General features: G+C 36.1%; 1 protein-coding gene across 5 annotated transcripts in view; it reads right to left on the reverse strand.

Annotated features, from left to right (window-relative positions):
- ITSN1 (intersectin 1) overlaps window positions 1-24,676 on the reverse strand; it is a 115,830-nt gene that overhangs the window by 69,714 nt on the left and 21,440 nt on the right. For 4 of the 5 annotated variants that reach the window (XM_065741740.1, XM_065741739.1, XM_065741742.1 and 1 more), the window contains exons 2-9: window positions 18,770-18,829; window positions 14,387-14,479; window positions 12,405-12,468; window positions 5,731-5,891; window positions 4,294-4,473; window positions 3,582-3,675; window positions 1,376-1,476; window positions 616-679 (exon numbers count right to left, since the gene is read on the reverse strand). In XM_065741740.1, the coding sequence (XP_065597812.1) occupies window positions 616-679; window positions 1,376-1,476; window positions 3,582-3,675; window positions 4,294-4,473; window positions 5,731-5,891; window positions 12,405-12,468; window positions 14,387-14,479; window positions 18,770-18,797 (785 nt within the window). In that variant the 5' untranslated portion in view covers window positions 18,798-18,829. The remainder of the gene's footprint in view (window positions 1-615; window positions 680-1,375; window positions 1,477-3,581; window positions 3,676-4,293; window positions 4,474-5,730; window positions 5,892-12,404; window positions 12,469-14,386; window positions 14,480-18,769; window positions 18,830-24,676) is intronic. The other variant, XM_065741741.1, reaches the window with a different exon arrangement.

Genomic DNA, 24,676 nt, shown 5'->3' on the forward strand with positions numbered 1-24,676 from the left:
ACTACTAAGTAATAAAGTAGAAACATTACACATTACATATAATGGACTTCCAAAGCAAAGGCAAAAAGAGACTAATCCATGTAGCAATAAAACCACAATAAATCTGACAAATGAGAACTTGAAAGGAAAAGGGAAGCCCAAACAAACTCTCTTAAAATCCACAATTATAGGTATGTAATCCCAGACCCTTGGAAGGGGTTATAAAATCAGGCAGAAGACAGAGAAGCCTCCAAAAATGTATGGTTCTAGATAAGCCTCCTTTTGTACTACCTGTGTAAATCTGTAACTTTTCACTGGTGCTGTATCAGATATGGGTGAGGATGTAGAAGATAGGAGGCTAAGCATTTAGTCTACCTGAAGTCCCTGTAACTGAAACCCAACATACAAAGCAGCTATGCGAATAGTGCAAAATATACTCTTTTTTGGTTAGGTGAAATAATATTAATATAGGGATAGCAGTGCAGGTTTTGTTTTATAAAGTTACACACTAAAAAGAGAAGAATATAATGATTTATCAGTGGAAAGAGTTTGAAAATGGGGGAAAATAATACAGGAGACAGTGCAGAGTTTTAAGTACAACCTCCAGTTTGGTAGAAATTGTTAATTTATCTTTACCATATCGTAGCCAGCTGAGCCTGGGGTAAACTTGACTGCATAAGAATAGTTCTTGCTTGCGGACCTAATAAATTAAAACATAGGTTAATAAACGAATAACTAATTTTCTCCTTTTCTTGTATTACTGAGCAGTTACTGCACAAGCAGAAGTTATTTTTGAATAGGCAACATCAAAGTGATGTTACCAGCATTAGCAGGCTTACACATACTACCATTCCTAGGTCCCTCAAGAAGAAAGTATTTAAAAATGCATAACCCTTCCTCCCTTTACAACACTCAGTCAGACAAAAAGATAAAATAAAATAGTAAAATAATAAATAAATAAAATAATAAAATCAAATAAATAAAATAAAATAAACCAAAATCAAACACCTCTTTGCCACAAAAGATGTGCACTGAACTAATGAAACTATGTCAGTGCATTGTTCAATTTTCCTTCTGAAACTGGGTAGGCACCCTACCAGCGTATGAGTCAAACATTGCAAACAGTCACAGGAGTTTTCATACAGCCCACTATATCCTGTCCAATTATTTCCCAGCTACAATCTATTTTTACAGAAAATTCAGGAAAGAAAGTAAGAAAAGGATCCCAAATACAATGATTGCTTGCTCCTAAAGATCATTGAGCAGCTGGGAAATTTTAACTGAAAAATACTGATGTTGATAACATGGAGATGAAAGTTTCTTTAATATCTGAACAGCATTTAGCCTGCTATTACAATTGGCCTTTTATAGTTAAAAAAGGAGACATTTTCAATACCTGTTAGGTGTCCACTCATTGTTTTATCGTGGCTATTGAACAGTTGTCTGTATTTCAGTCTCGATGACTGAGGTACTGCCCACTCTGCCACAGGAGGCACACTAGAATTAGAAAAGGAATAGGGAAGAGAGAAAAAAATATAATCTTACATTTAATTGCATTAAGCAACAGGTGCAAGAGGATGAAGTGCAGCACAGAGATCAAGTTGTATGCCTGTACTGCCTGTTTTCACAACCATTGCCTTCTATTCCTGAAACCACAAAAGTTTTTACTTCTTATTTGCAAACATTTGTCATGAATCAGTGTCTTAGATGTTTTTTTAGAAAAGATGAATGACAGGCCTAAGATTTTTACTTTTTTCCTTACTAGAAAAGAAACTGAGTAACCTAAACAGTTTAGAGGAGCTAAAATCTTTTACTGAAACATGACAGGAAAAGCTTTACCATGATCACTGGAAGTAATATCTTGTTTTATCCTGTCTTATAACTACTTGTCTTAGCAAAATAATACATAAGCTGATTAAGGAAAACAAATGCAAAATCTACTGAAAACAACAGAAAGTGTGAAAAAAATACGCTTAAAAGCAATCAGATTTTTTCTTTATGGAACACAACAGACAAATGTAATACTAATTCAGATGCATAGTAGGCTGAGTGCTGTTATTATTTGTAGCTATAATTTCCCATGCTTGAAGGCTGACAAGTCTTCATAATGAAAACCAATGCGTGTAGTTTTTCTTGCTTTAGGCACATTAAAACTTTTCCCATTTTTATTAAGCTTAAAAAAATGCAGATTATATAAGCATTTCTGAAAGCATACCAAATCACAATGAAGAAGCTGAACCAAACCCACTGAATCCCTTTTTCCAGGTCCATTGACCAAATAGCATGGTAAGATCTTTCAAAGTTGAGCTGAGATTACATGAACACACTACTAATTGACCTCATACCCTATTTTCACAAGATGTCCAAAAATGCTAATACCTCTATTTCTGCTCCTCCAGAACTACTTTGTTTTAAAACATTCCTTTCCTGAGAGCAAAATAAAAAGAAGCTGCTTCTTAAACACTGAAAATAAAAACTGAAACTTCATCTAAAAAAATAAACATACACACATATGTACATACGTGTGTGTGTGTGTGTGTGTGTGTGTGTGTGTGTGTGTGTGTGAATTCCTCTCTCACCAGCTTTGCTAGATGTGGAATTTTTACACACATTAAGTCTACTTCTGTTTTGTTTATTTATGTAACTTGATCTGTGATGTAATGTTACTATATAGTAAAAAACAAAACTTTCCTTCATGGATACTCCAATGATAGTTATTGAAGAAGAAATGCTGAAGGACAAAACACTGGTCTCATATATGGCAAATACCATGCATGCCAAGGGTTTACTAATGGTGACTCAGCAGACTAATAAAAGCACCCTAAGCAGAATCTTGAAATTCACCCTTCTTCAAATCAAAAGAAAATCTCAGCTAGGAAAGAAGAAAAAAAAAACCTAAAAAACTAAAAAACTAAAAAAAAAAAACCCCACCACTTCAACTTCTAATTCCAATTCAATAGATTTAGGTCTTCCATTAATGAATATTTTGGCAAAATTACCATTTTATCTCCCTCTAAAGAAATTCCACATTATTAGATACTTCATTTAGATTACATTAAAATATATTTTGCATACAATAGTTTCTTCCAGGCCTTGAAATACAATAGAAGTTTTTTAGGTGATTTTTAATTAGGAACTTTAGAGTACATATAACAAATACTTTAGTGGAGTTCATTTAAAATATGAGAAATATTAAATATATTTCTTTTAAAAAGTAACCCTATGCTTGTTAATTTTAAAGAATTTTACTTATGTTTCCATGCTAAAATGAAGAGTGTCTGTGCAGTAGTGAACAATGCAAAGTATGTTTACGGAATCTAATGCTTTTCTAAAAACTAAGTTTTCAAGAGCTTGCAAGTAGTATCAACACATACTGTAATAGTTTATTACATCTCAGTGATTCAGTATTCGTACAGCATTCCTTGAAAAACCACAGCATGCTATGAAATCCTGAAGTAGTATCTCAGCAGGAACTGATTTCTACAAGTGTTTTTTTGTTGTTGTTGTTGCTGTTTTTTTCAGAAAATAATTTTGTTAAGGAGAAACAGTTTTTCTAACTACAAGAAAAAAGACACACATCCACTCATTCTACACCAACTTACCTAGCCACATCAAACGACTGTGCCTTTTGCAGTTTCGTGTTTAGCTGCGATCCTGGACCAGATCTACTAAAGGAAGAACTCTTTGGCAATGTGGCTGTAAAATAAGGTATTGCATGTACTGTTTAGTCTGAGCTTTTTAAAGTGTACAATCTCAATGACGATCACTTAGTTCCTAATGTCAAATAAAGCATTACAGATCTTTTGATGGTGTGAATTTAAAAATATTAATATAAGTTAACAGTGTCTAACAGAATAGTGAAAACATATAGGTGCTTTCTTCATGTCTTCTTACATTTGTAGCCTTATGTAAACACTCTGGATACCAAATCATATTATATTTGATGCTAGAACATCTATGTATTCCACTACTTTGAAGTAACACCAACTTGCAGCAGCACTTCAATAGTTATAAATAGGGAGCAGAGGTCCAATTTCTAGTCAACAGTTCACAGGCAAGCTTGATTTATCACACCATTGCTCAACGTGACTGAATGCTACAGTACACTATGTTCCATGTGCCTTGTTTTAACTTTCATACACATCTGCTAAATAATTATATTGGGCTAAATCAAATTACATTCCTTAACCCAAATAATTCTTAAAGTAAGTTAGAATGGCTATTTTCACGTATGTTTTTCTCCAGATTTAAAGAAAATGGCAAAACAATTTGTTAAAAGCAAGACTGTACACAGAGGTTCAGTATGTAGCATACCAGGATGAGCAAAAGCAGGCAGAGGCTGTATAACAGCAGGAGCTCCATTAGCCAGGGGAGGCACTGCTGCTGCAGGAACAGAAGATACTAATGGCGGAGACATTCCTACTACTGGAATAGATGCCATTGGCACTGGGGCAACAGTTGTAAGAGATGGCATGCTGGCAATGCCCCCAATACCTATGGGGGAGAAAAGGAGACATTTTTTTTTCTAATTTGGAGACTCCCAACATAATATAAAAATTTAATGGCAGCCTGCACTCCAGAAGCAAACAGAGAATTAAACAGTGAATTGAAATGAGAACTTTCACACACTCTTACAATATGCTGCACCATTAGCAAGGCAAACATAAAACAATGTAGAGGGAACAAAATACCATTTTATAATGTACGCATTTAAGATCACACTGGATGCAGCACTGACCAAGAAGTCAATTAGCATTTGCTGAAGAAAACAATTGTTCGCCTTGAACTAAATGAAGAGTAATACTGTCAGCTTCCAGTGAATAATGAACTCAAAGCCTACATTTAGATACAGCTGAAAAGAACAAGCTCCAGGATAACTGCTTGCAGACTACTCAGAAGATGAAACAGTGCAAAGGTGATCAGGTAAAGCATAGTAATGAGGTATTTTAGGTGTAAGCACAGTTCTTTGGATAACAGGGAGGTTAAGAAGGTCCAGTCATGCCAATGGGAAGAATGGGGACGCGTGCAAGCAGCTGAGTTTATTAAAGTAAATAACAAAAAAGAAAATCATGGATTTTGCTGGATTTCTTGGGAAGCTGATTTTACTATGCCGTTTCTTACTTAGAATGGTATTTGTTCTGTTCAATTTCACTTATTTCTTAGTCAGAAATAAAAACTGTAAAACTATGGAAGAGACAACTTATCAAACAACAGGGCTTTTCTTAATGCCAGTAATTCTCAGGCAGCAATCAACTACAGTCACAGCAATGACTAAATCAGAAAGACAAAGAACCTCTCTCTATGGCAAAATATCAAGGTATCAAACGTGAGGTTCAGCTTCACTTAGATGTTTTCAGCATAGAATTGTAGAATCACCTGTGCTGGAAAAGACCTTCAAGATCATCAAGTACAGAGCACAGTTAAACCTACTAAGTCCTATCTCTACACCACATTCCTTAGTGCCACGTCCACAGTCTCTAGGGAAGAAACTAACATCTCCTCACTGCAACCTCCTTTCAGGTAGTACCTTTTGGAACATACAGGGAACAGTTAAAGACCTGAAGCAAAATAGGACCCCAACTAATTTTAGTTGGGTGTTCAAAGTTCACTGACATTTTTCTTCCAGCATATGAATGCAAGGAAAAGCATTTGTTTTTGAGTCCAAATATGGTTGTTTCAGAAACTGCAAAATGAAAATCAAAGTTAGGTTGCTACAATACAAGCTACCTAGAAGAACAACAAAGAACTTACCAAACCCTGGTGCACTAGGTAGAGCAATAGGTGGCTGCTTCATGACAGGAGGCAGCGCAGATGGGAGTTGATAACCTTGTAGTTTTAATTTGATAAGTTTCATCGCTATTGAAAACTCCAGCTGATCCATCCTTCCATCATTGTTCATGTCAGCTAAAGCCCTACAAAACACACAATTTTCACAGTTAGATTCTTAAATTGTGATCTTCAGGACTGACCTAGAAGCATGCACACACAGACATGTATATTCAAGACTAATTAATATCCACTCAAAATAATCATGCCAGGGTAAAAACATCAAACAATATACTGTTTAAACCAATAGTTTCTTGATTTCTTTCTTGCAGATATTACTAAATAGTTTTAAAGTCACTTTTCACCCCCCAAAGGAATTACAACAAATCAAACAGAGAAAAAGGATTAACGTAGCTGTACAAAAACTTTGCAAAATCACACAAATAAGACTAAAAGGCACTACAATCAGTACCACAGGGAATCCTATGACTGAGTCTGCAAATTAGTACTTCAGCTGAACTTACAACAAAATATTCTTTAGATTTGTGCATTTTTACTAAACACCACTATGTGTACAAACTTTACAAACAAAGTTTTGCAGGTAACAAATAGTACTCAAAACACAGACTAGATCTTGCGTAGACTTTCATTTAGAGTAGTCCAACTTAAACTGTCTTGTTTTGTGATTTCATTCCATGGTTAAGAAAACAGTGCCCAGCATGGAGTGGGATTGAGGGAACAGGGATGAATGTTAGCTCCTGCAGTTGCAAACCCAAGGAAAAAAAAAGTAAATGCATATTATGACATAATCAGATGTAAGCTTAGATTTTCAAATTATGCTTATTTTTTGCACTAGTTTGAAGAATGAAGTACACATTTCAGTACTCTAATTATAATTTTTTAAATTTGCATCTACATTTACAGGTCATGGACATGTAAAGGACCCAGGCAGATTTAGTTAAACAAAGATTTTTATTTCTAAATCAAATGTCCATCAATAAAAGTTTTCACACACATATGTTAAAAGTTATCAAAATATTACTGCAGTAAACTGACATTTATAACTGATACCTAAACAAGTAGAAAGTCCAGTAAACACAGTAGCATAGCATTCAAAAAAAATGAAAACCCTCTCAGTACATGTCAAAAAGAAAAGAAACCTATGATCTCAGCAGACCAACCAGACACATTAAGCATTTCCCCCGGTTTAGACTGCCACTAGCATTTTGCAAAAACTAGAAAGACTAACACTGTCAAGACATTTTCATCATTTTAGCAACCTTCTGACCATGGTGGAGTAAAATAAAGTAACACTATCAAGAATCTGCCAGCAGTATTTAAAGAAGAAAGTCTTATGTGGTAACTGTGAACAGTGGGGCTTACAGTCAGAATGATAAGTGTGCACTGCACCACTCCCTCTAAGATATTGAATTAATACATACATTCCATTCAAGAAAAAGTTTTGGCTGTATGAATATCTAAATGTTGTTTTCTGAAGCTCCATAACACAGTAAAGTTTAATTTACATATCAAAACTGTCTGCTTTTCAGTAGCTTTAAGCTAAGCTTTAAGCTTAGTCTTTTAAAGCCCAAATTTGTACTCAAAACCGATTCCAGGATCCACACAGCATAATGCAATTTGGATTCAAGTTTCACTGCTTAGTATGTGATTCACTTCACTAATATTCAGTTAAAAGTAGCCTACTGCAGTAGTCACATTTCACATCTAGTAGTTCAACCAGCAAAAGGAAAAGAGAAAACCATCATGGCAAATCTGCCCAAGAAAGGTACAGCTTTGGACTGAGTATCTATTCCTTGCAGAGCACACTGCTTTGCAGACTCAGTTTCTGATCACTCTTCCACAAAGAGCAAATAAAATGTTGGTATCATTGCAAGCAACGGGCTGGTGAAAGTAAAGCAGAAATGTAGTACTTTAGCTTTCATACAACTTGCAGAGATCACTGAAAGAACCCAAGTGAAGGCAGAGGAAGACTCTCCTAGGAACGGGAAGGTTAGACTGTAGTAATTGTTAATAAAAAAAAATCTGTCCAAAACAATCACTCAGGCTTACAAGGAACAGTATTTCTCAGGATAGTTTAATTTTCTTATTTTCTTCCTCACACACATTTTTCTTTTCAGACCTAAAACAGTTCATTTACATTTGTCACCACCTATAAACAGCAATGTTAGATTTCTAAAAGTCTCACTTGGCAGAAATAAATACTGCAAGTCTTATAAGCCTGAAACATTCAAAGGTGAAGATGAGAAAAGTTACATGGAGTGTTAGAATGTCAGAAACTTAACTGCTAAATGTACTTTATGTGGTGCCCTCTTCTGTGGGTTTAGTATTAGAAATTAAACCAATATACAGTGAGCAAATAATGAGGGTAAGATAGCTTCATCAGAAAATTAAGAGTATTAAAAACAATGGAAGCTAGAAGAAGATAATTAGTTTCATGAAACTGATGCATACAAGCAGACACCACACTTTTCTGAAGGCAACTAATGAAAAAGCAAAAATATCAACAGGGAAAAGGTGTGTGTTTTTAAATGAAAGTTTAGTTCAATGATTGCTTAGTCATTTTTCTGTCAGATTCTTAGTGGAAAACAGAACAAAAACAGGTTTATATAGCTAGCAGACCTGCAGATGTTCATACAGTGTGAGAGAAAAGGGTCTGGAGAAACCTATTCTAGAAGACTTTTGACCTCATTTCAATTAGCCAGTAGTCCTCCCAGAGGAGACATCTTCCTCAACGTATGAAGAAGTCAGCCAGCTCCATTGGGACCAATTAGCACTGACAACTCAAATTAATAGTTTCAATGTTCCTTACATCTCTGAATTTAAGCAGAGATTTATTTATAATAGCTTTATTTATTCAACTTAAGTGGCTTCTACAAACATTCATCTACTCTGATTTATAAAACTGAAGACCTTCCATCACTGAAGCAAACACATGATGAAATACACAGCCATGAAAATGCATTAAGAGTAAATATTTATTCTAATGTAGGCATCCTTGATACTACAGGCACTACCTATTTTAAGAAGATGAAAGCCCTTGCATTCAATGTGAAAAAAATATTAACCTACCAGTATTAAGAAACTTTAACATGCATCAGTCATGTTGGCTCAGCTCACTTATTCTGCATCAATGTCTTGGTTCAAGAGCATGAATTTCAGTGAAAAAATAAAGTACATGCTACAAAATTTATACAAGTTTTTACAGCTTGTTAACAAAATTAGCTTTTTTCTGGCAAAAATCTTTAGTGAATATACAGCACAAATTTCCAATTCTAATTATTGAACCCAGTTGTCATACTGATAGATTACAGTGCCACTTTTGAATAAACATCACCTTCAATGCAGCAAGTGGCTGACAGTAAACACTACCTAATTACACTGTTCTGCTTATAATGAAATTTGGAGGAATGTAATGTCCTTAAATTTGTTTCACTTAAGGTCTGGCTGGAAACCTGTGGAGAGCAGTAAATGGATTAAACATTGACTAAATATTGATTATATTTCATAGAACATTTCTGTGTTTACAACAGGGTTTTTCTAATGATAAAAATTACAGTGGACTTCATCACAATGCTTGATTTCAGGCGCTGACCAGATTCTTCCCCTATCAAATCTCTTCCTGCTTCTTCCTCTCCTCTGCTCTGCAGAATGCAGAAACAACTTGATTACTTCTGCATCTATGAAAGGCAAAAACTAAGCACACAAGCATTTTTTTTCTTCCAAATGTGCTTATTATTAGGCTACAAAATATCTATCTCCACGAAAATAAGTTGTGCGCTTGCTAAAGAAGCCTATGTCTGGAAAAAGTAGTGTCAACCAGTGGCTATAGTTTGTCCCAAATAAAACAAATATCTCCAAATAGATGAAAGCACCTGGGACTGATTATTTTCATTCCTACTTAATACAAGAGACACAGGTTACACAGAAAATGCTTTTAGAGGCTACCACTCATGAGAGCTTTAGAAGAAAGCCAGATTATATCCTACTTAAAAACAGCTATCTTTCAAGCCATTGCACTCTTGATTCAAAGCCTACTTAGAGGCTTCTTAATAGATTACCAGCTTGGCATACTACGAAGTTTATAAAGGATAGTACCATACATGACACACCATAATAATTCCACTAATTTGCTACACTGAGGACCCAGAGATTTCTTTCTTACATGAATGTTGAGTAGAAGGAACATAGGAATTCTCTGTGCCAGAAAACATGGAACTACTGTTTTTAAGGAATATGAATTCCAGGGAAGCTTTGACCAATAGCAGAAATTAAAATAAGATACACTCTTAAGAGATGCATCTCAGAAGACAGTTACAACAACTGCCAAATATCCTCAAAGTAGCCCCTGAAGAAAACATTTAACTGATGCTTCAGCTAGCTGATGTTTCTTGAAGCTTTTTTTCATGATAAAAAAATGGCAATTCAGTTTTATTTGAAATTAAAACATAAGATAGCTACTGTCATTACACTGCTCAGTGAAACAAAACTCTCAAGAGATAACATGTATGGAAACTCAGAGGGCTTGCTTTTCCTGAAGAAAGCTGGCCAGTCACTCATCAGGCCAATCCCCTCCACAACTGCTTTCCTAGTTAAATAAGATCTTCCACAGACAACACATCACATCAAAACTTTCTATTAGCACTGGCTTATCTACACACAGCTGTATTTAATTCTTGGTGAAACAACTACTACACTCTTGTCTGCATCTGTTATTGATATAATAAACTGATTCAAGTAAGTAAAATCATTAAAAATAAGAAAATGCTTGCAACACCCAACATACGTACAATTCCACATTTCTAGGATCAGAAAAGTAATCTGAAGATTTGTATAAGTTGGTCAAATTCAGAGTAGTAACTTTAGGATACTGCCATTAACTTCTAGATTCACAAAGCAAGTATGCCACTTCTAAATCTTAACCCTGGGAGTTAAAGCAAACAATGATTCACATTTTTCAGTGTAGTCTGAAACACACTGTGACATCCTTTGGAGGCTGAACTGGACTTCATGTCACTGAACAGTCTAACTGCTACTGTTTCTGTGGGACAGTACTAATACATGGGAGGCTACAAGCATTCACTGATTCATCAAAAGAGTTAAATGATAAAAGTGGTGGGAAAATAAGGACGTTTTTTCTTTTTAACTTGTTTTTTCTTTTCCTCTATTTCTTTCTTTCTTTCTTTCTTTCTTTCTTTTAACAGGATTCCTATTTTTATAATCACTATGCAAATACTATCTTACTCATTACTCTAATTCCAACTGAGAATGCATACAAGTGATCTAGAATTTAACTTGGGTAATTACTTCTCTTAATTCAGAGATGACTGAGAAAAGAATAGACAGTAAAAAGGAGAGATATCTACATTGTTTTCTATGACTTACAAAGGCACCATGAATAAGTTTTAGTTCAGCTTTAGTTAAAAAAATGTGCAAGTTCAGGTCTTGTCTCTATGACAACTACAGAAGTAGTGGAATGGTTCTCTCCCTCTCAAGAGGCTGAAAACTGAATAATTCAGAGAGGAAGAGATTTTTAAGTCAGACTATTTACAACTGTTTAGTTTTGTTAACATCTATTTAAAGCTCATGCCTATGGAACAATTTTGGAGAAAGGGTGTTTTGTTTAAGACAAAACTTCCTTTGCTTTTTAATTAAGAGGCAAGATAAGTTCCACAGGGACATTTGAACTTTCACTGAGTCTTCCCACAACTAAGGTAACCAGATCAGATCTGATATTTTTAAGACAAAAGTAATTTGAACCAAAACCAGACTATTCATCTAAAAGCCATGTAGGCTCAGCCCTTTTTAAGGCATACATATTTCCAAAGTAAATGTTTTTCTTGCAAGTAAATACCATTCCTTCTCATTCAGTTCAAGATTCTGCCTTTAGAAGCCCTTATTACAAGAAGTTGCTATAAGTGCAATAAACCATCCTCTCTTTCCAACAGTTAACATCATAGAAAAAGTTAACACATTTGCCAATAGCTATTCCCATAGCTTTTTCCAATCTAGAAAGTTCTAGTAGTAACACAACTAATGAAATTTATAAACAAACTATGTACGTTAGCACTTCTGAATACAGAAGAGTCATGTAATTTGGAGAGGAAATTCTCCAGCAAGAAGAACTGGGAGACTGTAATAATGTCTGTGATGTGTAATATACAGCAATGTACATTTTAAAATACTTAAATTCACCAAGAAATAGTAAAAATGTCCAGTTCTCAAACTGCATTTCTAACTACAATGGAAATAGTCTACTGCCAGTCTTAGTTTAGTAACAAATTTTTTTGGTGTTACATAGGTAATCCAGTAAGAAATATTTTTACTACTACTTACTATGCTTAATGATTGTAGTAGTATAGTTTTAACAAAGCAGAAAGCATTTAGTGGTTTGAAAAGCAGGTTCCAAAACACTGACTTTACAAACACCATTTGTAGGATGGCTACATCCAATAACTGAAGAAGTAACTTAAAAACTCAGCTAAATTATATCAAAAAGCATATTTGCACTGTAGACTTCAGAAGGACCATTCAAAATGGGTAATTTTAAATCCCAGTATATGGAATATTATTACTGTCCAAGTCTGTACTAGTAAGCTTCACACTGACAACTAGAATGTTCCTCCACTTTGTATACTCACCATATCTGTGCTAACACCGGTTGAGGTAACCCAGACTGAAAAAAAAAGTTTCTAGCTTGATCACCTGCAAAATAAATAGGACATCGTTTCAGAAAATGCTAAAAATACTTACAAGAGTAGAGAGGAAATTATAAATCAAAACTTCTAAATCAGAAGCAACAATAAAGCCATAAATACTTAATTCTACACATACATAACAGAACAACAGATTTAAATTAAGTTTGTCACTTGAGAACCTACAAGGTATTTTCAACAAGCAAGTGCTGTTTCACTCTGCAACAGTCAGCACTACGTGAAGTCAAGTGGACATAAACAGTCGTGATAATGGGAAACTGTTGCTTCACAGTCCCTAGTTTGCATCAATGGCTCCTTCTGCACCAACATACACTTTGTGAGAACAAATAAAATGTTTCTTCCAAAGAAAGTATATACTAATACAAACTATTCCACATTTTTATTAGTACAATGCCAGTCAGATGGCACTATCTAACTAAAGGGTAGTCTTTACCCTAATGTGTGATAAGCAATCTTTAGAGAAAGAAATGGTGCTTTCCTTTCTCCAAGCATGAATTAAAAGGATAGAAAAACAATTACAAAAAGATCAGGCACTTGGAAATGTTATTACATGTAAAGGGAATTTGTAAACAATCTAGAAATAGCACTAAAAGAGGTCAATAAAAACAGTACTAACTTGCACACTGAACTGTAACAGATTTTGTATCTAGTCTGTCACATAACAGAGCAGAAACAATAAAACTGGAGGTATTCAGTAGTGTGATGTGTGATTCTGATTTGATTTTTTTTGATGCAGTGGGCAGGTAAACAAAGGTAACACACTGATATGCCTCACATTTCCATCAGGTGTAAGAGTTTAGATAGGACTGAGGATATTTTAACACAGCAAAACAAAACAAACAAAAATAGCAGATATCACAGTGCCTTTAAAGCCAAAGCACATCAGCGGGTTTTTACAAAAGTTCAGTGGGAACAGTACAGCCTTTACTTCAGTTGTTTCCAACAACTTACATCAATTTTTGCTATTTACATTTTTTAAGAGGTCGTCCGAAGAGGTAATCAACCAATTTCACTACTTTAAGTAATCAGTTTCTGAAAGAAACTTCAGTTAAACTGACAGATTTTTATTTGAACAGACTTAGTCTCTCAGTATGTTAGTGTAACTGATTGTCCCCAGGCAGAAATTAAGACCACACAGTCACTCACTCATTTTCCTTCTTACAGCAAGATGAGGGAGAGAATATAGGAGAAGTGTGAAAACCTGAGAAGCTTGTTGGTCAAGATACAGATAACTGAAACATGCAAAAGAAAAAGAACAACCAATACTACACAGGTAAATTCTCACTAACTCCCACAAGCAACCAATGCCCAGCCAGTTTCTGAGCAGTGGCTGTTTTGGAAGACAACTGCATCCTCCTAATCCTACTTTTTTGTACACACCTTAACTGCTCCCTGTCTACTCACTGCAGGAGGCACATGAGAAACAAACAAAGCCTTGTGGCCAGGTGTTCAGCAACAACCAAAATTGTGTTCGTGTAGCACCATATGGGCTGCCATGAAGAAGTTTAATTCCCTACCTGCCAGACCCAGGACAGTGAATTACTTCATTAAGGACATTAGAAGCACTATAAATATTACTACATACTGGGGTGATTACACATCCTGAATTATAACTACAGCAGCAGCTGGCTCTACACAATAGAACTGTTTTATAGAGCCAGTTATAAACAATTCTAATTCTAATTAAAATCAAATGGCATAAACCAGGTACAGTGTATGTATATAGCCTAACATCAGAAATGGTAGAGTCAGCAGTGAGGCATACGAATAACAGGATGCAAAGTGAACAAGTTGTTCAATTTTTTAAAGTCTTATGCTCTACTTTCTCCCAGGGAGCTCTGTACATATTCAGGCTCGTTAGTTAAGAAGCAATTACATGAAATTAGAAGTGAAATCTTTTTCATTACCAGTGATAAATCCAGATGTTGGTTTCAGACTGTGGAACTGCTGATCATGTTTAGCTCTCTCCTCCACAGTAATAGCCCAGATATCCAGGTTGCCTAGTCAAAAAGAGACGGTGAAATATAATTAAAAAATATTGTCTGAAAATGACTTCCCTGTATCTGAATACCATTATATCATCCCATACTGAATGTATGAATATAACACACAAGTACACAGAAGTTATTTCCTCTCAAGTCTCCAGCTGAAAGCTCCATGAATCCTTAAACACCTAGTTGGTACTTGTGATCATAGTAGAACTAAATGTTAACTAATTATGATAACTGCTGAGCACTGATTCACTCATGTGGCTCAGGGGAATCTTGTTTGAAACTAAGCTACTTGAAGTGCAATCAAACTTTAAAAAGGGCTATTAAGAGACACTGTCAGAAGATGTAACACAGAACGTTCACAAAACTAAATATTTAGGGGTGGGGGGCCAGCTGCCTCAAAGAGCACATACAACTGAAACTGAAGTTCTTCTAACTGAAAAGGTATGTCATTTCACGAGATGTGTCCTACATACTTTTGTACTCCTGTATTAGAACTCTCCGTACTTGTCTAGGAGAAGCGTAATACAACAAGACAGTTAACATTGCTCACAGGCAACAATAGCACAGTTTGGGAAACACAGTTCAGGAATACACTCATCCTCAGTCTGAAACCGAGAAGTCTGAGTAATCAGATCACGTTACACAGACCAGATTCTTCACATCACACTTTAAAGTTGAAAGTATTTAGTTTGCACTGAGATTTACCACACCTTCTACAGTACTATGCTCCAACAATGTGTTCTTTAGTTCTACTTTCATTTTTTTCATCAGTCTCCTTTTCCAGGCATTTAACTAATACTGTATTGCAGACTTATCTCAACAATTTGTAGATGAGTAATGCATCATGATTTCAACATCTGGAGAAGCATTTCACGCTGGTGCAACTTCCTGTAACTCCTACTGTATAGACATGTATAGATCTGAAGGTATCTACGTTAATGGAATTGCTATTCTGTGAGAATAAAGAGGAGAGCTAACATTCATTCTGTCTCACCACTAAATTCTCAGACTCGATTTCAGGTAATAGGGCCCACAAATCTCTACAAGCACTTCAAAGTGCTTGCAGGGTGAGGCAGAATCAAACTCAGCAGATATGAGAAACAGGAGGATTTCCTGCCTCCCAGATTTCTTCTAATTAAAAACTACTTTCATGTGGCAAAACGTACTTTGAGAGAAAATGAAACGGACAATTGGAAGAGAAGCATCTTTTCAAATGTTAAGTTTTATTAGTGCCATAAAAACTAAATTGTTGGTAAAAAATTATCATCTCTATTCCAGATTATGTATTTCTAGAAGAAGGCAGGTTGATAAAAACTCATTCAAAGAAAGGACATTTTATTTTTTAGGAGTACTCAAAAGAAACAGAGGCACTGTACACAGGTTTCAGAGCTGTGCTGCCTGTATGGATGAAATGGGATTCTCCTTTGAATATGAATGTTCCAAAACTCAATGCTCAGTCTCAAAAATACTCTCCCCCACCTTCCTGCAAACTTCTGTCAGGGGAAAAAAAAAATGATGCAAAGACTTTATGACCAATATACAACCTATGCCAACTAACAGCAGATGAGTATCTGCCTGTAACAGAAACATGACTACTCTGTCTAGCATAAGGTCATAAAGCTGGATGCAGTAGTGTACACGTGCAGAGAGTATTTCTTGAATATAGTTTGGGTAAAAGAAAAATACCATGGCATTTGTAATGATTCTGTGACTTGCTCTTGCCCAATTTGAGGTATACGTGACTTCAGTACTCCCCCTGCCCTGAAAACACCACAACAAAAATTCAGCTCTTCCTATCCATTCCCAAATAAAACAAAACCCCAAACAAAAACTTTTCTGACACAAAGTAATTTAAAATTTTATTAACTATTAAAAATAGTAAGAAATAAATGCTTCCTTCTCTGGATTCCCTGAAACAAGAACAAATGACTGTCAGTATATACTTCTTCCTGATAGAGATTTGGTCTGTATTAAAACAGTTGATCTCCTTTGGGGAATATCATCAAAAGATCTGAAGCTAAATCAAGCTAGTGTTAACATTGTCTTCATAAGAGCTATGAATGGCATCTCTGATACTGCCACATCTCCAACTTTAGCTATTTGAGGAAACAATGAGACCTACGGGAGAGCATGAAGTAGTGTCATTCCCAGAGCCAACACATCATTTATGGTTTCAGATCCTGGATGCCAGCGTAGAAGTTGCAACACGTTGCAATATATTTGAATGCAAAATAAACAGCCACCAAACCACAAAACTGACTCACTAGAAAGTTATTCATGAAGGCAGCAGCAAGTCCTCTAAGCTTCTTTTCTTATACAAGGCTTGGTAATCATCACATCTGCAAAAGTGATGCAGTGCACTCTCATACATGAAATGGGCATTTTCTTCTCATGGACAAATAAACAGAAGGTCAAGCATGCCACATTCTCCTCAACAATTATAAAAAGCCTATTATGCACATTGTCTTCTTTTAGATAGTCATCTGAAAAATGAGCAGTGTTCTAGAACATCCGTGAGTCACTCCAATTTAAATGGTGGGTGCTATGCTCTTTCCATACCCTTTCCCCGAGATGACTTTGGAAGATTCTTTGAAAAGAAAGGAGTTTTTCCCCTCATAACAATCTTGGATTTTTCCTGTCATTTTTCTACGAGTAGGTATGATGCTGCCTGCTAGATTTGGTTTAAGTACAAATACTGTAACAGGCATCTCTCACACCACATTTGAAATTAAAGACACCCCAGAAACATATATTAACCACATGCTTATTTCAAGCTACTCACTGCAGGGCAGCCAGATTGGAAAAGCTGTTTGAAAAAGAAATGTAAATTCCTTCCTTCCTAAAGCCATGTAGTACAGTTAACAAGTTCCTGGACAACATATGCAAGATCAAATGGTAATACATAAAGTTGAAAAAAGAAAGCTGCTATCCATCTGTGATACAATAAGAACTCTCTGAAGATGACAGATTATAATGCTTCTGAAGACAAGAGTTCCAGTAAGAATGTATGTGTTTAAATGAAGGGCTGTGCTTTGAATGCATCAAACTATAAACACAAGAAGACATGAGTCCAAACCAGTAGATCCCATTCACATCATGACCTCTCAGAGTGTGAAAATCGGGATAAAATGAAGCTTTTCGTAACTTTCTATATAATCTACAAGTGTATCCTACAGGACATTTGATCAGTGAATTTATTTGATGTAAATTTTCAGTAGCCAGTTTTGCTCACAACTGACTAAGTCTGGCACCAAACAAGATATAATTCCAAAGGGATGGACTTTAAGATAATTGAGGCGGTGAATGGCAGCTTCCCATTATACATTTGTTCTGGTTGACAATCACAAAGAGAACTGTCTTCTAATTTGTTTCATTTGCTTTTTCATAGTGGCACAGATTGCACACAAACAACTGCGTCTCTTTAACAATGTACTCTGAACAATGTGTTTTTTTTTTAATGAAATCTCTTACTGAAACCCTAACACTAGATAGAAATTTAGTTCCTAGCTATACATCCCAAAAACTAGACTTCCATTTATATATTTATATATTCGTATACATAAACACATATGCACACACATTTTTGTGTATTTATGTATATTTGCACACATATATATAAACATATACATACATATGAAAATCATATCTGTGTTTTCAGAGAAAAGACCACAACAGATGCATCATGCAAGTGGAATCAAACAAGTTCCAATAGTTACTAACATTTTTCTTCTAAGCTAAACACAGGCATTGGGACAATGTTTGAAGTGATGACACACAAAGGCACCTTGTTATACTTTTTTAGCAATGAGAAAGTCCAAGAGTCCTAAAACAAAAATCACATCAGTTTCTCAACCACCAACAGTGCTTATGAAGCAAGAATGTATAATAGTGAAGTAGCATTTTAGAACTTCCTCTGAAAAATAAAAATAAAAAGTGCAGACAGGTTCAAGCAGGGAAACTTGGGCAGATAAAACCAGGGAACTTCAGAATGTTGGTATGCTCTGCTGTTAGTGGCTGAGTCGCCTGGATCTGCCCTAGTTACAAACTGAGGACTACAATGGGTCAGTGCATAAAAAGAGAAACAGTGCAACTTTTGTGCTTGATTCCCTCAAGATGTCCCTGCAAAATTTCATGCATGTTCTCTAATGGGTCTGAAAAAATATCACAAGTTATGTTAAGGTATCATTTCAGAAAGATATATTTCCAAAAACCACTTCAATAGAGAACATATTTGGAAGACAATGCATTTATGCAGAATTCTTGCATATATTTCAGAATCCAGTATAAATAACTTACCCCCAAAAGGTGTTGGAAACTGAGCCATGGTTCTTTCACTTTTAGCTTATTAATGGATGCCTGAAAATATTAAAAGAAAAACATAATCACAGTTACAGCATCTTCCACTTTCAATGTCTTTTCTGTACCACTACATATTCAATTAGTACAGGACAAACCAAGGCAATGAAGAAGCAGTACAAATGCTACTTGCAAGAACAGTTACTTACATGAGATCTAAATGTTAAATTTCTTGTGCTAACCCATACATCCCTGAATGTCTTCTAGTAAGAGAAAATAGCTACATTTTAGTTCTGTTCAAAAGAATGTCCTCAAAAATGATCTTCATTTATAAACACTAAGCCATGTAGTAAAGAACAGAATTAAGTCAGCCACAGCTGACAAGATCTCAGTGACACTGCTCAATGCTGCATTACTTCACCAAGTGTAACAGCTCCGCTCCTACTTAAGAGCAAAACTGGCTCTGTTTCCAACTGTTGAAACCATACAACATTGGCAACAATCTGTTTTTTGCTCCTCACCAAAAAAAAAAACCAAAACATATAATGCAGTGTCTTGCTTAAAGTTCCTTTGTTTAAACAAAGTACATTAAAAAATGAAACTAGATTGCAAGACTCCTATATCCTTTATTACAATTAGCTCACAAATTTAATGAGCCTGTTTAGATGAACAGAGTGCTAAAGCTGACATCACAAGAAAAAACACTTTAGTCGGTGGGAGATACTACTAACACTGCTTGCTTTTCAAAAACAACAACAACAAAAAAAGCAGTCTAGAGTCCAGAAATTTAATCTTTAACCAAAAAAACAAAAAACAGGGAAAACATTTTTCTTGCTCCACACAAAGACTGACATGAATTGCCTGAGCTGAGAGGACAATAGCTAGTGACAGAGCCACAAGACAATGCGAAAGCAGCTCTTGTCCTACTAGATTCCACTCGTGTTTTCCAGGCAACAGGAGAAAAGCAAAGGAAGCAGAATCAGGAGGAGAATTATTTAGAATGCTTGAGCAGCGGCAGAAATTTATCAATATCACTAAGAAAAGGCATTAACTTGCACCAACAATTTCCTTTTGTCTGAATTTCTCTTTGCTCCCTTCTCCCCAACCCCTTTTCACACTTCCCACATACTCTTCTAGCTTCCAGCTTGAGATCCTACTATACATACACTCCACAGATGTCACAGGAAAAAAACAAAACAACAAAAAGAAAACCAACAAAATGACAACAACAAAAGTAATTTTGTGTACCAGTCTCACCATCAGTTGCAATTCATGAAAAAAATACTGATTTTTTCCCTCATAATTTGGCAAAGGAATCAAGCACGGTACATAACTCAGAAACCTTCACCCAAACACAGCCAATGCTGATTTCATGCACAGAAGCCATCAACTCAGAAGTTTAAAATGACATACGTACAAAGACAGTATTTTCAATCTCTAAAGTGTACTCACTACCTTTATCACTACACTTCTATTTTTTAATACTACAAGTAAACCTGAGAAGTGAAGGAGTTCTCGTAACTGCCACAGACACAACACTGAACCTTTTGGCACAGCCCCTTTCACGCACAAGTTGAAAAGAGCAGGAACGATAGGAGCAGAGCAGATTCTCTCCCTGCTTCCATTCCCTACACTACACAGAAGGACAAGGAAGGCATTTAAGGCACGCACAGGAGGACAAGAGCAGAAAGACAGACTTCTCCTCAGACTTGAGAAGAAAGAGAACTTAGAGTTTGAAAAAGAAATAAGAGAAAGATCAGTATTCTCCAGTGAAAGAGTAATGTGTTCCCTCTTTATTGCCAAATCTATCTTCAATAACAAGAGATTTCATTTTATATTTCAATTTAACCCCAAGGGCTCTCTCTCTGCAGAAATTAAACTCTGCGACTGCAGACAACTGATTCCAGCAGCTCAGGGTCTGATACATATGAAAATGAAGGTTAAAAGAGATAAGGAATTACACAGCATTCTAATGCTGAGTAGGTTTTTTTGGTTGATTAATGTTTGGGTTGAAAAACTCTGGGATGGAGAGCAGGCATTATTTATCTGAAAACCACCTGGCATATTCATTATATTATAAACTTATCATGAATTCATAACTATTGTAATGGAAATGCAAGCATTGACATTTTGATTTGCAACATCATTTTGAGGTAGCAACAAGTTGGTTCAGATTGGAGTATGAAGAATGCCAGTCTCTGCTGTGTGAGCTCCTTCCTCTGGCCCTTCAATCCACCCAACAAGAATACATAGCATGGTGAAACAAAAATTATGTAGGAGCCAGAAAGATAACAGCAAAACACCATGGGTAAACGCATTAGTTACTTTCAGAAAAACAGTAGGTTCTCTCTAATGAACTACTGGTATTCATATTCATCGGGACTTATTATTTTGGCTTTTTTTATTTATTTTTAACCCTCTAACACATTTGATTGCAATTGACCAAGAGTTCAGAATTTACTCAAGCAGGAAGAAGAGACCATAACGGGAACCACAACTGCACTGCTAGTTAGAATTGTCCTTAGAAAGCCAACCTCAAACCCGTAACAACATAAGCAAAATTATATTAGTAATGAATTGTTAAGGGTTTGTCAAATACTTTCTTTGGCTCAGATATTTTTTCTTTTAGAAAGAGGAGCAGAAAGCTTTGAGCCACTAATCTGCTCACAAAATAAGCTTAATGTATTACTTCTCTGGCATTACGGAGGTGTAAAGCCCACAAAGACTGGGAGTGCCCACTTCCAGCAAGAAAGTAGGGACAAAAATAACAGGGTCGATTAAATGAAATCAGCTTATGTCTTTCTCAGAGCTAAGGACATGGACAATACTTGGAGACAGGTTCTCATCCTAGATCCTTTTCCACTGGGTCAACCTTACTGGAATAAACCTAGTCCTCCCAGCCATGATTTCCCATGGGTTTCAGAGCAAAATGAAGCTTTCTCCAAACATAAGTTTATATCACCTTCATACTCAAGCACTCACATCTTATTTCAAATTTGGAAAACAATTTTGAAATCATTTTTGAAAAGTAACCAGGTTGAAAACAATGATATTAACAACATACACACAAAAGTAAGATGTACAAAAATTCCCTGCACTATAAATTACATATATAATTTAATAACATCTCAAAACTGCTTTTGATCCTATTCAAAGTTGCCCATCCTCTTAGAAGACCATTCACATTCAAAACTGAAAAAAAAAAAGAAAAAAACACTAAAAATTTTCAAAAAGAGGTATAAATTAAGAGCAATTTAGCTGTTTTTGTGCTATATGTCCTTGTACAGGCAAGTTTCACTAGAAAAAAAACACCTTATTTTTACTCTCCTCAAAATGCTACACAGCATTTCTACTCCAAAACAGTAATTCACAAGAGAAGCTGGGCACACAGAACATACAGTAATCCCTGAAGGAACTTATCGGTCACCTTCCTCCTCCTACAGGAGGAAAAAAAAAAAGAAAAAGAAAAAAGAAAACCAGGTAAACCACATCCTTTTCAAGATTTCCAAATTATGGCCAAATACCCCCAAGCAGGATTCCATATGAGAGTATCACAGTCTAACAGCAGGTTTGGTTGCTTTCCCATGTGATGTGGAAAACACCTTAAACTACTGTTAATAAAAGGACATCAACAGTTTCAGCAAAGCCATCAGATGGATGTTGGAAAATAACTCAATATATTCACAGGAAGTCTGACTCTTGCTCCATGGAGATCAGATGGTGAATACAGTTAACAGTTTCAGGCAACTCTTCAGAGTTTCAGCTCTTCACAAGAATCATTTACTCACTGAAAACACTCTCCCAGATGTCAGGAACTTCTACTGTTGTGCTTTTTTGCAGAGCAATAGTAGACTAACAAGACTGGGCACAGTTGCAGATGCTGTTCAAGTTACTGTGGCAATGATCAAAAGGGCTGAGAAGGTCGCTTTTGTAAACATAGTATCTATCTTCTGTTAAAAAGAGTAAGCTGGCTACAAAATGAAGAAAAATCACTACAAACCCACCAGGGAGGCAATAGGTGTTGTAACAAAGTGCTCTTCTCCTCCCTCCGCTCCAAGTCAGAAAATTGCTCAGGATTCTAACAAATAACAAACTCCTGACTTCCTAAAAACAGGAAAAATTGAGACATTCATCAACCAGATGTTGACAACTGTAGTGGAAACCCCAGAAAAGAAAATAATAATAAATAATAATAGAAAAATATGTTTATTGCTTTGCACTGTCATTTTATCTCGTTTTGTCACTATTTTTTGTGTGGTTTTTGGAAGAAAGATCTCCTCAGCCTCTTCCAGTAGCTATGAGATTGTTGTCTCTTCTGGCTGAAAAGCTGCCTAAGGGATATGCTGTCCAAAAAACACTTCTTCAAGACTTTAAGGTCAAAGTTCAAGAGAAACGTTATAAAGAACATCTATGAAGAATATTCCTGGTCAAACCAGACCTTCAATGCTCAGAGATATCTTCATTAAAGTTCAGACAGCAAACTTCTTTTCTATCCAGATTAATAACTGACTTGCTGTATTCTCCAAAACACAGCTTGGTTTTATAGGCTATAGTAGCTCACATTTTCAGATGAGTTCATTTCTTCAATCAATCTGTAAATACTTATTTTAATAACTTCTGGTTTAACCAGTAAACAATGCACTTAGGATTTTCTTCTATTCAAGATTATTTTTTTTTCAGAGCAAGTTCACAGATTCGTTCTCTTAAAACGTATCCTTTTTTTCCTGCAACAGATGAAAAGCAATCAAGTAACCATTTACTAACTTTAACACTAATTTTCCAGAGCAAACAAGAATGACAATCCCCATTCCAGTGCTCAGGAAGCTATGCCTATCGATGGGAGCAAAGATTCTTGTAACCCAGACAGACTGACTGAGGGCTTTAAATTAGGACCGACTGAAGACCAGGATACCATTAGGAACTCTGAGCTTTGGTCAAGGGGTGGCTGGGGACAGCAAGGCTAGTGGGATTGTCTCTGCAGCAGAGATCAGAGCACATCTGAAATACTCCTAGAGAAAAACAACACAGCATGAGGAACAAAACGGACAAACTGGAAGCTTTATTTTTTTCCCAGAACTACAATGTCATTGTTATCAGAGACGCATTTCCTAAGTGCTAGAATGAAGGGATATAAGCTGCTCAGGAAGGTCAGGCAGAACAGGTGCTGTATGTAAGGGAAAAATTACTATACAGCCATCGCCATTAGGGATGTTGTAGTACAGAGTCTTTGGGTGAAGATTAAGGGGATGGATAGTAAGGATATTATCGTGGGTGCTTACTATCAATCACTCATCAAAGGATGATGGCACAGATGAACTTTTCTACAGGCATCTGGGAGAAGTCTCACCACCAACTGCCCTTGTCCTTATGGGAGACTCCAATTTCCTAGACGTAAACTGGGGATATTGTACTGTCACAATAAGCAAGGCTGAGAAATTCTAAAGCACACTGAGGATAACTTCCTGTCACAAGTTCTGAGTGAGCAAACCAGGAAAAGTGCCCTCCTCCTTGATCCACTGTTTGAGAATAAGGAAGGCTTTGTGAAAGAAGTGAAGCTAGATGACTGTCTCAGACACAGTGATCCTGAATTAGTTGAGTTTTGGTGTAGTAAGAAAAAAGGTCAGCAGAGTTGTCAGCTTGGAATTTCAGAGACCAAACTTTAAGCTTCCCAGGGAGCTAGTTAGCAGTGTCCCCTGGGAACCCGTTGAAGCACATTTAGAGGTCCATGGGAGTTGGTTGCCTTTCAAGAACCACCTTTTAACAGACCAGGAGCAGGCAATCCTGCTGTGCCACACATCAAGCAAGTGGGGTGGAATATGAGCCTGCTTCCTGGAACTAGGGCAGAACAAGAAAATACATGAGCTCTGGAAGCAAGGTGTGGCTTCATACAGTGAGTACAGAGCTGTA

The sequence above is a fragment of the Cyrtonyx montezumae genome, unplaced genomic scaffold (assembly GCF_038088225.1).
Source record: "Cyrtonyx montezumae isolate F1298 unplaced genomic scaffold, pur_monq_1.0 scaffold_3, whole genome shotgun sequence".
Lineage (NCBI taxonomy): Eukaryota > Metazoa > Chordata > Aves > Galliformes > Odontophoridae > Cyrtonyx > Cyrtonyx montezumae.